General features: G+C 37.6%; 1 protein-coding gene across 5 annotated transcripts in view; it reads right to left on the bottom strand.

Moving 5' to 3' along the window:
- Positions 1 to 1,627: 1,627 nt before the first annotated feature.
- The window catches only part of GLCE (glucuronic acid epimerase), a 118,212-nt gene continuing 105,474 nt past the window's right edge, over positions 1,628 to 14,365 (bottom strand). For all 5 annotated transcript variants that reach the window (XM_047737674.1, XM_047737672.1, XM_047737677.1 and 2 more), the window contains 2 exons: positions 11,412 to 11,657; positions 1,628 to 5,642 (listed from right to left, as the gene is read on the bottom strand). In XM_047737674.1, coding sequence (XP_047593630.1) covers positions 4,618 to 5,642; positions 11,412 to 11,657 — 1,271 coding nt within the window. In that variant the 3' untranslated portion in view covers positions 1,628 to 4,617. The remainder of the gene's footprint in view (positions 5,643 to 11,411; positions 11,658 to 14,365) is intronic.

Below are 14,365 nucleotides of genomic sequence, written 5' to 3'. Positions count from 1 at the left end.
AGTCCTAACCCCTAAGATCTCAGATTGTGACTGTGTTTGGAGACAGGATCTTTAAAAGGGTACTTAAAGTAAAACGAGGTCATATGAATGCGTCTGAATTCAATATAACCGGTATCCATATAAGAAGAGAACAGGACACAGACAACACAGGGAGGCCACTGTTTAAGGACACAGCAAGGCAGCCATCTACAAGCCAACTGGCCTCAGAAGAAACCAATTGACACCTTGATTTTGGATTTAGGCTCCAGAGATGTGAGAAAAAAAATTTCCATTACCTGAGCCACTTAGCCTGTAGTATTTTGTTATGGTGGCCCTAGCGATTGGAGGAAAATGTATACAATGTAGAATTTACATTATACATTTCTCTGTAATGTTATTAATTGGGGCTTGTTAGTCTAAGTAGAGGAGATCGAATCCAGCCAACTTCAGCACACATAAGGAATGCATCCTAAGGATTTAGTGGCAGCTCGTGACACTGGAGGAATGCAGCTGGCCTCAGAAAGCACTGGATCCACGGCCCGGAGCTGTCAAGATTGTTTTCATCTCTGCTTTTCACTGGGTATCTGCTTCAGTTTTCTAATCTATCTCAATTTTGGATTCCTGAGGAAGAGACTCATTGGCCCAGCTTGAGCCTGATGGTTGACAGGGTCACAGGGCACACAGCAGCTGTCACTGTCAGGGCCCTGTAGGGGAGGGAGCATTCTCAGGAAAGAGCTCATCAGACTGTGGAATAAGACCTCTGTGGCATGGAGAGTCTGTTCCCTCTCATGGGCAACAGGGAGGCAAATATATGACGTTTAGTGTATTAAAGCAGAATGGCCAATGTATTAAATTTTGGTTACAAATAGCAAAATCAAAGCAAGAGCAGACTCATCCAGACCAAGAACTGCTTGCAACCTATGGCTGTTTCCCAACTGGAGAGATAAAAGAGACGCCAAGGATGTTGACACTATATGTGCACCCATCAGCTAGAAGTTGACTGGTGATCCACTGGAATTCCATTATACAAATGGCGCAGAATGCTTATAACCCCAAAAATAATGTGCAAGGAAACATTACATAAACCCAGACTGATCTCTCTCTGGTTTTATATGTATTTGGGGAACCTATATTATCACTCTCTGAGAAGAAGAGGGGGAAAAAGATTAAAAATGCTTACTGTTCTGGAGAAGAGGCAAGTATAGAAAATACAGGCAGGACAAACTTTCAAGTAAATCGAAATCAGACAAAAATGGTGACCAGCCTGGGAAAGCGTACTCTCACAGCTGCCATGCACCCTGTTTCTGCTCCCTTTACCCCCTCCCCTTCTTCTACCCAGTACCCAGGCCTGAAGGCCCCACTAAGGCTCTGTCTCCTCCACAACACCTTTCTTGACTGACCACCTGATTTGGCATTTTATCTTCCTGAAACTGTTCTGTGGACATTGTGTCCCCATGTACCTTACACCTCCCTCCTAGGGCTGAGGCCCACGTGACAGACTCTTTCCCACTTTACACAGCCTCATACACCTCTCGTGAGCATCTGTTGCCTGACTAGTTGTCACTGGTTGAACTGAAAATGGTTAGAAATCTACGGCTGGGCACACAAAAGAATCTGAGATTAGAGAAGGAACAAATATCCAAGTATATTTCTTTTAAGATAAAAACTTTATTTTACAATTTTATAAAGCAGCTTTACATGAAGCACAAACAATCCATTTACTTTGTATAGAAACAAAATACCTTTCCATCTGCAAAAAATCAAGTTTTGCTGTATAGAAAACTAACATGTGCACATTGTGCTTAAACCGCAAAGTCTGTACAGCTTTACAAAGGACCACCCTTCAGAAGGGCATCCGGTAAACACTTTATTGCATATTTGACACATGGTCTCTAACCCACATGTACAATGGAGGAGAAACAAGAACAACAATTGCAACAAGGAGGAAAAGAGCAGCTTTCAGCGAGAGTCTGCACGCTGGCGAAGGAAAGGACTGCCACATCTGGAGAGCTGTGCTTGTGCCATTTCTGTATTTGTTCATGTACACTGGATGGTTTTGGGATTAAGCCTTTATGTACAACAATCCCAAAGGGTCAAACTTGACCTTTATCTGGAAACTTTTGGCTGGTTTTACAACTGAAGTGGCAACAGATTTAATATAGTATCAAAGCTAACTCAAGATAAGTGTAAAAAACAAATACCCATTATCTGAAAACAAAGAAATACTTAAAGAAACAAAACAAAATAAATCTTTAAAATACCTTCCCCATGCTCTCTAAGCTCAGAATAAGTAAACATTTTACATGATTTAAAAACCTATGAAGAATGCTGCAGGTGTTTTGGAACAAAAATGCAATTGATGGTCTTGGGCAGTGTTCCTCCACGTCTGCCCCGCAGATCACCTGCATCAGAATCATCTGAATGCTTGTTAAAAACACAGGACTATCATGCTTCACAGGCAGACTTAGTGACTACCTGGCATCTGTAGCTCAGTAAGCTTCCAGGTGATTCGGAGGCACCTGAAAGCTTGAGAACCACTGATGTACACTGGCAGGGCTGCCTCAGGTTCAACTCATTCTCTTAGAAAATTCTGGGATCATAAGAAAAATCAAGTTGCTGTTGCAACGTGGAAGGCAGTGTGAAACCAACAGCAGTGAAAGAGCAATGCCATTTCTAGATCAAAATGTCTTTCCTTTTTCAGTGGAAAAGGACAGCCACATTGTTAAGGCACTGATATTTGTCACGGAAGCAGTACCATGCTGTTTTCATGGATTCCCTTAGTCTGAAGGACCAGTATCCAAACACAAGGCAGAAGTCTGGACTGCTCTCAGTAATAACAAGTAAAATGAAGGGCAAAGGGTTTCCTGATCGGAGAAATTTTATGTTGGGGCACTGAAATAAAGGAGTCCAGATATTCTTGTGGAGACATCTAATCATGTCTAAGAACGACAAAGGTCAAAAGCCAGGGAGAAACTTAATAACCCACAACTGTCGTGTTGTGGGCAGAAGAGAATTGTGGTCATGTAACTTGGGAGTTTAAGCTTCTTCTTCCGTGGCCAGTTTACTACTGTCTTCAGTGTACATCTGTATTGTCTTCTTTGTTCCTGCTCCCTTTGCCACTAATATATATATTTTGCATGTTTATTCTATTCATAGATATGTATATAGTTTCTGGTTTCTAAGTAGTGTTGGTAGGCTGAATTCAATTTAAGATGCAGTATGTAGGCAAGTGCCCACGTGGCTGTTGATGTGCATTTAATACAGGTCACAGACAAACTGATGTGTTTGTTAGACTCAGTGGCCTGAAAGTGTGTAGTCTCAAATTTCAATCTGTATTAAGTTACAGTATTGACTTAGCGTACTGTCATACATTCAGACAAAAACAATACAATCAACCTCGCTTGATTTTGATAATGCCTGAAAAGCCCTATAGCAGACACAGCCCAGGGTACGAGGGTAGTGAAACCTATTTATGTGAGGTAAGGTATAGTGGGATAGAAAACCCAAATAAAGATCTGATTACATACATACAGCAAATGCGGTAGCATCAATCACTTCTACCCAAGAGCTGAAAGAATTTAAAGTTAAAATTGCAAAGGAAAACATTCATGTGCAGAGTCAATGGTCTGGAAAGTTGATGACCAAGAATGATCTAAAAGTAGGGGAAAAAAACCTGCTATGATTCCTGTATGTAATATCTGACATAGTATTTTTCTTTAAAGAGGGGGAAAAATCCTGAAAGGGCAGTGGGAAAGGATTAGCTCCTTTCTCCAATAAAATTTCCACAATGTCCCAAAAAATGTTCCCCCAAAATAGACAAAACTCTCAAGTATAGTCTGAAATGAAATATAGAATTCTAGACAGTGACAAAAAGAAACCATCACAGTGGGGGTGGAGAGGGATATACTGATTATCAAATCTTTACTGATTGTAGATCAAGTTTCATAAAACATAACATCTTTGTGATTTCTTGTGCAGTCAAGTTCTGTTTTAGTTGTGCTTACATTATATAACTGTGAAGCCTGAACACTGTTTGTGTTTTTAATTTACACATTTCAAGAAAACCATACATTCAAAATATTCTCCATATATAACAAATTCAAGAAACGCAACACGAAATTCTCCAAGAAATTAACCTGTAGAAAAGAAACATCATTTTAAAAAGTTGCACACAGTCCACTATTCAGGCTGCGAGTACACATTTACTGTATTACAGCACATTATTTTTTAAAAGTTTGTTTCCAACATAAACATACATCATCACATTTAAAAAGAGACCCATACTAAGTTTTCAGGTAAGTGCCGGACAGTTGGCCAGTAACAACTACTTACCAGTGTCTTCCCCAGACCCAGAGGGACTGGACTGTCTGTGGAACTGTAGAGACGGTGATAAGCAAGGCAAAGTTAAACATCTCTGTTCAACCATCAACTAAACACTTTTCTGCTCCAAGTGCCACCTAGGTTTTGAAACACTCAACCCAATGCAATTATCTCAGAAGACTGGTTTCAGTTATCACTTTGATGTAATCCACAAAAACCTAGTATACAATCTTTTTAAAATGTGCCTAAGCTCTGCTGAGATAGAGCCCATGGTTTTTGTGTGTGGCAAAGGCTGAAGGATGATTTTGGTTCTGAGCTCTAGTTGTGCTTTGCCCTGCTGCCTTTAAGGTAGCTTTTCCACCTTTTGACAAATTCTTTGAAGATTGGGGATTCATCGATGGTGCTGAGTAGCTGCAGCTGATTGATGTGGGTGGTGTGGTAGTCCCAGCGGGCCAGGTTGGGGGCAATGCCAAGCATGAAGTGGCGGAGGTCATAGATGGTCCCTGAGCCAGTGTCATACAAGGGGAGCATGGCTTTAAGAGATTCCATGCCTCGCTCGTACAAGGACCTCGCTTCTTTCCCAAGCTTTTCCCCTGCAGTTTCTTTTAAGTCATACAGCCCAATTAAGGAATACATAAAGCCATTTAAAACGAAAGAGCTAGGTGTGGTGGGATATTCTTCATACCAGTCGTGTTTATTCATAAACACAGCCTTAACTCCATGCTGCTCTGACAGAAACTTGTAAGGGGCTGTTGCCCTTAAAGCTGAACTGAGGAATGAATGGTCTTTTGTCAACAGATAGGCCCTGACTAATGTAGAAATGGCTTGTCCTTGGGCCATGGCAGAGTACCACCCTGGCTCTAAAGACTTGAACCCCTCTCCTAACTTACGGGTCACCATAATTGGCCAGCCACCTTTCTCATCCTGGTTCCTTACCAGCCAATCACTGGCAGCGAAGAATGCGGCCATGTGGGCTGTGGTGGAGATGGTAATGTTGTCGAGGAATCCTTTCCCTTTTGCAATCAACTTAACCACCTTTTTGGGCATTATTTTGGTTGGCTTGACAGCTTTTGTGTTGGAAAGACCCACTCCTTTCCTGAGGTCAGTGACCAGGTCCCTTGTAACCGTGCTCCATGAAGTTCTGGGCCCAATGCCATAGTATATGTCTCTTTCTTTAAAAGCAATTAGTTGGGTATTTGAGACATAATGTACAGTGAAGAGCTGATTCTTTTCTGTCGTCTCTAGAACCACGGATACACTTCCGTTCGTCAAGAACTTGAGGTCAAATGAAATAATAAAATCTTTCGTGTTCCCCAGTTGCAAGGATATACCTTCGCTGGTTTCTGTAGGGGGAAAATACACCAACAAAGACTAGTTAGAAGAAAAGTTCTTTGTATTAAAAGTTAACTGCAGAGGCGCCTGGGTGGCTCAGTGGGTTAAACCTCTGCCTTCGGCTCAGGTCATGATCTCAGGATCCTGGGATCGAGCCCCGCATCGGGCTCTCTGCTCAGCAGGGAGCTTGCTTCCACCCCCCTCTCTGCCTGCCTCTCTGCCTACTTGTGATCTGTCAAATAAATAAATAAAATCTTAAAAAAAAAAGTTAACTGCAGTTCATCTTTGATAACCACTAACCATATAAAATTAACACTTCAGTATTTTGTGTCCAATCATCGTCATTATCAATTATTTTACTAAAGTAACCATAAACAAATGATAGAATTAATGAGTCCATGACGGCTTTTGAGTATCAGGCCCATCTAATTTATATTAGAGGGTTAAGAGGAAATGGATAAGGTATTGTTGATCAAACTGCCTTTTCTAGATCAAATGTTGGCTGATCAATAATCAATGACTGTTTTATTATATCCATTTTATAAAAAATCAAAATTGGCTCAGCACATATTGTGAGAAGCTAGAAGAATGGATTACAATGAATTAAATTCTATTTAATTAACATTTAGTATTTATTATGTTCTGATTTTATTATATTAATTCATCTAATCCTCATATTAACTCATTTAACCCTCATAACAATTACAAGAGTAGTGCTATTATTACTCATATTTAATGGCTGACAAACTGAGACAAAGGGAAGTTAAGAAACTTGCCTAAGATACAAAATGTTGAACCTAGGTTGCCTAATCTGGCTCCACAATACACACTCTTCTTTTTTTTTTTTTTTAAAGTTTATGTATTTATTTATTTTTTGGAAATCTCTATACCTAATATGGGGCTCAAACTCCTGACCCCAAGATCAAGAGTTGCACACTCTCCCGGCTGAATCAGCCAGGGACCCCTCCACAATATACAATATACACTCTTAATTACTAGCTGATGCTGAAAATGATAGGTTTATTTTCAGATATTTGCTGGAATCATGAATAAAATTTCCAAAAATTAAGTAATGGGCTCAGGTAATCAACAAAAGTGAGGGATACTGGGGGAGGATGAGGGAGAAGCAAAGGCTTTGGAGTTTAAAAAAAAAAAAAAAAAAAAAAAAAAAGCCCAAACCCCACAACCCTGTTTGAATTATTTCTCTTCTACTTCCTAGCTTTGAGATATTCAAGATGAAATAGCTCTTTGAACTTCAGTTTTTCTTCACATGTTCAATAGAGATAATATTACTTTGCAAGGTAATTGGGAGGATTAAAAAAAAAAAGATAGGGCTTAGAACAAAGTGCAAATTGATAGTGATTATAATTATTAGTCTGAAGCCATTGGCCTTCAGAGGCTGATAAAATAGTAATAGCTGTTTTGTCTGGCAAATTATCAAATAGGAAATTTCTCTTGCATATCTATAGTACAACGATGGTGGATTCCCAGAAAGTTGACTTTCTGAATATTGCTGGTCTAGATCTTACCAAGAAAAGAAACAGAGCATACTGCAATGTAATAGCAGCCGCAGCAAGAACAACAACAAATAGGTAGTGCATATTTTATATATAACCTTAAAGGTAAATATGAATTCCTTCATCTCTATGAAACTACATTTTCCAAACACATTCATGCGTTACCTCATATGCTCCTTACAATAATCTGATGCTGGCAGAACAGGAATTACTACTTCCATTTTAGAGATTAAGATATGGAAGCTTTGCAAGGTTAAAAAAGTTTTACCCAAAACCAAATGTTAATTAGTGGTAGAGTAGGGACCAGAAACCAGGATTCCTGGACCTAAGTTCAAAGACTGTGAAAAAGAAATGATACTGGATACAGCATTCTTATGAGCATAATTGGTGGAAGAGTTATTTCTCTTAAACAGAGCCACAGAATCAGATCCACTTTGAGAAATCCTCGAGGAAATCCTTAGTGTGTCACTAGGAGCATAAGTAGACTGATGATAGTGTATACAATGTAATTAACTTGGAGAGTCTTAGCATGTTGAGCTGGTTGTTGAACTCCCTCAACACTGGACTCTACCATTGTGGGATATAATTGATCCAGTGCCCTTAATGATTTCATTTGATGGAACAGACAATCATGGAAGCTTTATAAGGAATGAGAACATCTTGATAGACTTACATGTCAAATGACATTTACTTTTATTTTTTAAAGATTTTATTTATTTGACAGAGATGGCAAGAGAAGGAACTTAAGTAGGGGGAGTGGAGAGAGAGAAGCAGGCTTCCCACTGAGCAGGGAGCCTGAAGCGGGGCTCCATCCCAGGATCCTGGGATCATGACCTGAGCTGAAGGCAGACACTTAATGACTGAGCCACCCAGGCGCCCCTTGAGTGACTTTAAAAAGTGGTATCAGAAGCATACTGATACATACATAAACATACATAATAAAAATCCATTTTATCTGGAAAAATGTCAACATGCAATCTCTCTCTTAACTAGCATTTTCCTACATCTATGGTAAAGTGGAATCTGACACTCAATACAACACTCCCAACACACTCCAGGATTCTGAATGGACTGATGAATCACTCAAGTTTCAATTATATTCCGTAGAGAAGGCTATCTTGAGTGCTCCTTATTTTTTCATTGCTAGGGCATGCCTCATTGTTAAGGCAGTAATACTAACCATGACATCCATTCTCACAAAACTGGATAACAGTGATCCAATTTTATAAATCCAAATGGGAGGAAGCTAAAGAATTACCTATTTTCTTCCCAGAATCCATTCTAATTCACTTTATGAATACAAATCTAACGATATGGTACAGTCTCAATTATCTTATGTTTCACTATAACAGATTAGTTCAAAGAACTCAGTAACAAATTATGTCATGGGATGTAACCTTTCAAAAAAATGACTATTTTCCTAAAAACCCCCCCACCACCAGAGGGGGTTACTGAACCACACAGGAAAAGAGACTAAGTCCCAATCCCTGACATGAATCAACCAACAGACAATCTTCACAATAAACCTTGAAAGTCTTTTAATTTCCATTTTCTAGATACACAGAGTAGTTAAAGTAGTCAGCATCGCTCAGAGGGATCCAAATGGTAGCAAATGGGATGTGAGTATGGTTGCAGCAATCATCCTGGAAATGTAGCAGGCAAGGTCTGAGCTCTACTGAAGGTATTATGCTATCTGGAGACCACTGCTTTAAATCTATTAGCAGAAAGTTCTGGGTTTTCCATTTTTTGAAATCCATGACTCCTCTTCTCTCTGAGCAGTTAAACCTGGGAGTCACTAAAAGTGTTTATTCTTGGCATACGTGGTATTGTATATTTCCCTTTAGGCAACAAAGGATGATAAACATTTAAGGACAGTCTTTAAGTCAATGTTTTCACCTGTAACACAAACCATTATCATTCATTTGTTTTAATCAACAGGAGTGAGAAGTCCTCCCTACTTAGAACCTTGAGGAATACCAAGAGATAAGGACCAGGCAAAAGAAGAGAAGATCACAAGAAGTCTGAGAAAAAATGGCTACACAGAGACAGGGGAGAGAGTGAGGTCACGGAAATGAAGTGGAGAGAGTGTTTCCCAAAAGGGAGAATTTAATAGAGTACGATAGATATAAAGTCTCAGTTCATTCAATTTTAAAATTAGGCAGAGGAACAAAACATTATTTAACAAACAAAAGAATAAAAATATGATGTAGACCCATGTTCTGGTTCTTTCTTGTAGACAACTTTATTTTCTTTCAGGGAAAATAATTCAAAGCCCAAAAAGAAAAAAAATAAACGGCCAACAGCATTTGGCCCCTGGTCCTCCAGAGACTCACCTCATGGAGGCCTATGTTTTTATATACAGTTCCAATTTCTTCTCAACAGCGATTCTCTGAATCTATTTCCCATGAAGTCTATAGCCTCTGAAAAGCCTCATCTCCCATACTTGTGCTTCAATACAAGTCTCACCTTTTTGATTCCCTTCCCTTCTCCTGCTCTGAGCAACTCCCACGTAATTTCAACTCACTTGCCCTCAAACACTTGGATCAAATACACCTCCAGGCATGCCCAAGATATCAAAACTAGCACCCCATTCCCACTTCGCACACTCCCACCAACAGGGAGTTCCAACTGTGAGTAGATTGTGTTCCACTAGCAGAGCGACTGTCACAGAGTTCTCTCCCCCATATACTTAAAACCACTTTAAGAAGTAGTTTTATCTCTAGCCATGGGCTGTAGAATGAAGAGGTAAAGTAAGGGTCCCTCATGTAGTATAAGACTTATCATTTGTATTCCCCAGGGCATCCAGAAGTGCACAGTGTAATCTATTGCTTTAAATAGGATAGAGTTCAAAGAACTGTTCTAGAAAATTTCCCAGCATTTGAGGAGATCAAGATGAGGACTGCTGTTTTCCACCCTAATCCAGACATTATTAATTAGTGCAAAAATAAGCTCCTTGGGTACAAACAAATGTCCTTTTGCAAAGTCTAATCCTGTTCTACATATTCTTAAACATCTCCACATACTTTCTCACCAGTCAAGCAGAGATGCTCTATGTACTGGAATATCACAGAATACCACAGGAGAAAAGAAGTTCTAGCCACGGAATAAAAACTAAAGGTCACCCATTATTTGCACTGCATTAAGCACTCATAAATCCATTACTTAAGGCCATCTAGAATGAGTAGATTTGTATTGTGGCTTTCAAGGTCTGTGAATTACACAGTCATCAATAAAGGACAAGGGGAGAATACAGAAGAGGTCTTATAACCTTTTCTCTCGTTGTATTTACCGACTACAAGGTTGGTGGGAGGGGGGAAGAAGTTCTGTTCTTGACAACATTTCCCCATAGAGAATTAAGCCTGAGTTGCTAACTAAAATTATTTCATTGTCTTTTTAAGTAATGGACTCATTAATTCTCATGGATATTGATTAGTAGAGAAAAATACATTACATCCTAATTAATGATACTGTCTTACTAAAAGGGGAAATGTTACATAAAGTTAATTTGATTTTATAAATGATTTTATTATTGAAATGGTTTTATATGAACTTTGAGACAATCTACTACATTAACAAAACTCAATATGAGAAGCAGGCCTGGTTGTTAATGCTATAATATCTTGAAAAAATAAAAAGCTGCTGGTAAAAAAATAGGCAAAGGAAAAGGATGGGTTGTTCTATAAAGAAAAATTTCTACCTTTATGCAAAATAGTTTAAAAGTTAAATTAAATACTGTACTGAAATGCTAAAATGAACTAAGGAGCATCATTCCTGTGGGACACAGATCCCTGGAAGGAGATACATACCATGCAGTAACCTGGATCTTAATATTCAATCTATGGTTTGGCTTTTCACAAAGTAAATTTTTTTTATAACCTTCAATTTTTAGCTGTTCTTTTTCTAGGGATTTCTTTTTTATTTTATTTTTAAAAAGATTTTATTTATTTATGATAGAGATAGTGAGAGAGAGAACATAAGCACTGGGGAGCTGGAGAGGGAGAAGCAGGCTCCCCTCTGGGCACGGAGCCCAATATGGGGCTTGATCCCAGGATGCTCAGATCTGAGCCGAAGGGAGGCACTTAACGACTGAGCCACCCAGGTGTCCCTTTCTAGAGATTTCACTTGGGTGACACCATTTGTTTCTTTACATAGATATAAAGGGCCTGCTAATGTGCTTTTTAAAACCATAAAGACAATTTTAAGGGAGTATCCGGTGCCATAAATCATCACAAAATTAGCAGGCACACATAATATATCACTTACCTGGAGCAATGAACTGTTTAACATTGGTGAATCTAGACTTATCAGCCACACTAGCCATAAAGCACCCCTTTGGCACAGTCCAGTCATTAGGCTTGCTGTTTTTGTCCCTGTCTTCTGCTGTTTCATATACCTCTATGTGAGGGGGTTTCTCAGTTAGATTTTTGCTGTAATGACTTAACCCATACTGTGCAATCTGGATTGGGTAGAAATAGCCTTGAGGTCCCCACTGTGTAGATAAAGGTACACCTAAAAAATAGAGAAACAAAATAAATATCCATGTCTGGACACTTATAAGCATATTCTGAGCACCACTCTTTACTGTTTTACCTCTGGGGCATGTTACAGGCTTATCTGCAATTTTAAAGCTTCCATGTTATACCGTTTTCATAATTATTAAAAACTAGAACTAAATTAATCAGATATGAAAAACAAAATGAAGGTTTATTCACTCTCATTCAGTATTTGTTGACAGACAGCAATGCAATGTTGCAGATTATCTTAAGGATTGACTTTTTACATGTGTAACTTTTGCTCATAGCTACAGCTGTCCTGTTTCATACAAATTTTGTACAATTTAAATAGATGTAGATAATGTTACCACAGGGTCATCCTAAATATGAAATTTTTTAAATGTCTGTATTAATATTCAAGATAATTACATACCCATCTCTCTCTCCAAAGTCAAGATGTGGTCTAATGCCTATCCCATCTGACAGCTAAAGTATTTGCTTACAGAGCCAGTTATCACTAGGCAACTTAAAGTATAAACACAGCTTGCAATTCGTTTTCATATCCTTCATGTCAAAATATAATTTTTGAGAACCAGGTGTGTTTTTTTTTAATGAATTAAAATTGCACACTGAACCACAGATTTTTGACATAACTCATTAATGGATTACCTCTTCTAAGGTCCTAAGCAAAACTTTTAAATGTTTGGTATTAGTGTTTTAGTGTTTTTCTACATGGGAAATACAATGATATGACATTGCACAGAATATTGTATTGTTGCATCATGGTCTATGTGTTGAGAGATAAGCTCCTCTCTGTAGTTCTTAAATAAATTAACAAGCATCAGATGGGCACAGCAGAAGCTAAGAACCTACAAAACCATATGGTGATGTAGTTTCAAAACAATTTAAGGATTTAGGAACCATAAGGGCTAAGAAACCTAGGCTAGATAAGCTCCTGACTTGTATTTTTTTTTTTTCCAAGAGGAGGCTTTTTTCCCCCCAAATTCAAAGCATTATTTTCATTTAATGAAAGGAAGGTTTATACAATATCTCATTAAAGATGGATGAAAATTGTAATAATGTGCAACCAGCATAACAACTGATAGACTGATCAATGAACAAGAATAGTAGGCCAGAAACCTCCTCTGCTATTCAAAATGCTTTACATAACAATAAATACTGCATCATGAATCACTGGGGAAAAAAGATCATTCAATACATGTGAAAAGAAAAATCTGAAATTATACCCATACCTCAAACCATATAACAAGATATAAATCAATTTGGTTGGCCTAAAGAGTTGAATGTAAAAAAACACAACCCTAATAAAACTATTAGAGAAAGTACAGATGAAAAGCCGATCATGGTATAGCAATGACTTTTTTAGCATAAACGTAAAAAAAAAAAAAAAAAATTAAAAAAGTCTGTAAGTTCACCAAATAGAACTAAAAACTTCTAAAACTAACAAATCATAAGTAAAATGAAAGACAATCAAATTGAAGAAAATAGCTTTAACAAATATGACAAAGTATCATTATATTACTATATATATAAAAGTTCACATGACTATAGAACCCACTAATCACATTAGAAAAGGGGGAAATAAGATCAAGATTTTATGATGATTAGAAGCATATGAAAAGGGTATGTGGCCTCACTGATGGTTACAGAAAGTGAATGATGAGATCCCTTTGTAAACAACAGATTAAAAAACAATGTTCCATGACAGCAAGAGTGGGGTGACAAGAACACCCTTACACTCTGCTCCTGGAGGTACAAGTAGGTTCATTCAACCTTTTGGGAAAGCAGTTTAGCAAAACAGTTCAATTTATATTATTTGACATGGCAGTTTATTTCTTAGGCAATTACTCCTAGACTATAATTAAAATAGCAAACAATGAACATGAATATCTATACCATTACATATAAAAGCAAAAAAACTGGAAAGGACCTAAGTAGCCAACTAAAGAGAAAGGCTGCAAGTATTACATGTACCACAGCATATTTTTACTGTGAATACTAGTCCTTAAAATATTCAAGAACAAGGGGAAATAATCAAGATATTTTGGATGAAAAAAGGAGAATATAAAATTGACTATACAGTATGATCCCAACTTGTTTAAAAAATGTATAACAACAACAAAAAGATTGGAAAAGCAATCAAAATATTATTTAACAAAGGTTATGGGTATTTTTTACTTTTTCTTTAGCATCTAAACATCTATAAAATTAATATGAAGAAGTTTGGTGACAGATATCTTTGAAGTATATAAATATCATTACAAGCATGTTGTGTAAGTATCATTACAACTATGTTAAGACATAGGACTAAATACAAAGACCTCCAGAGAATATGCAAAAACGGTAATAATTATCTTGAAGTGGTATGAATATAAGTGAATTTGGCCCTTTCTTCTTATGAACATTTGGTAAAGACATTACAAAAAACTTAAAAAATTAAGATATTGAAATCACATTTTATAGAATGAGGAAAATAAAATTTAAACTAAGCAATTTCAAAACACACTAAACTCCTTCCTCTGGTTAAATGATAGATTTTAAAGTCAAATTCAATTTGGCTTTCTGATCAATCTTAGGTTACTGATTATACCCATAAGATCTGAGAAACAATATGTAGTAGATTATAGGAGTGTAGTATACAAGATCAGAGAAGATGGTGCCTATGTGTTATCTTGTTCTGAAGACTTTAAACCTCCATCCAGA

This window comes from Lutra lutra, chromosome 7 (genome assembly GCF_902655055.1).
Source record: "Lutra lutra chromosome 7, mLutLut1.2, whole genome shotgun sequence".
Lineage (NCBI taxonomy): Eukaryota > Metazoa > Chordata > Mammalia > Carnivora > Mustelidae > Lutra > Lutra lutra.
This window is presented reverse-complemented; position numbering and strand designations above follow the sequence as displayed.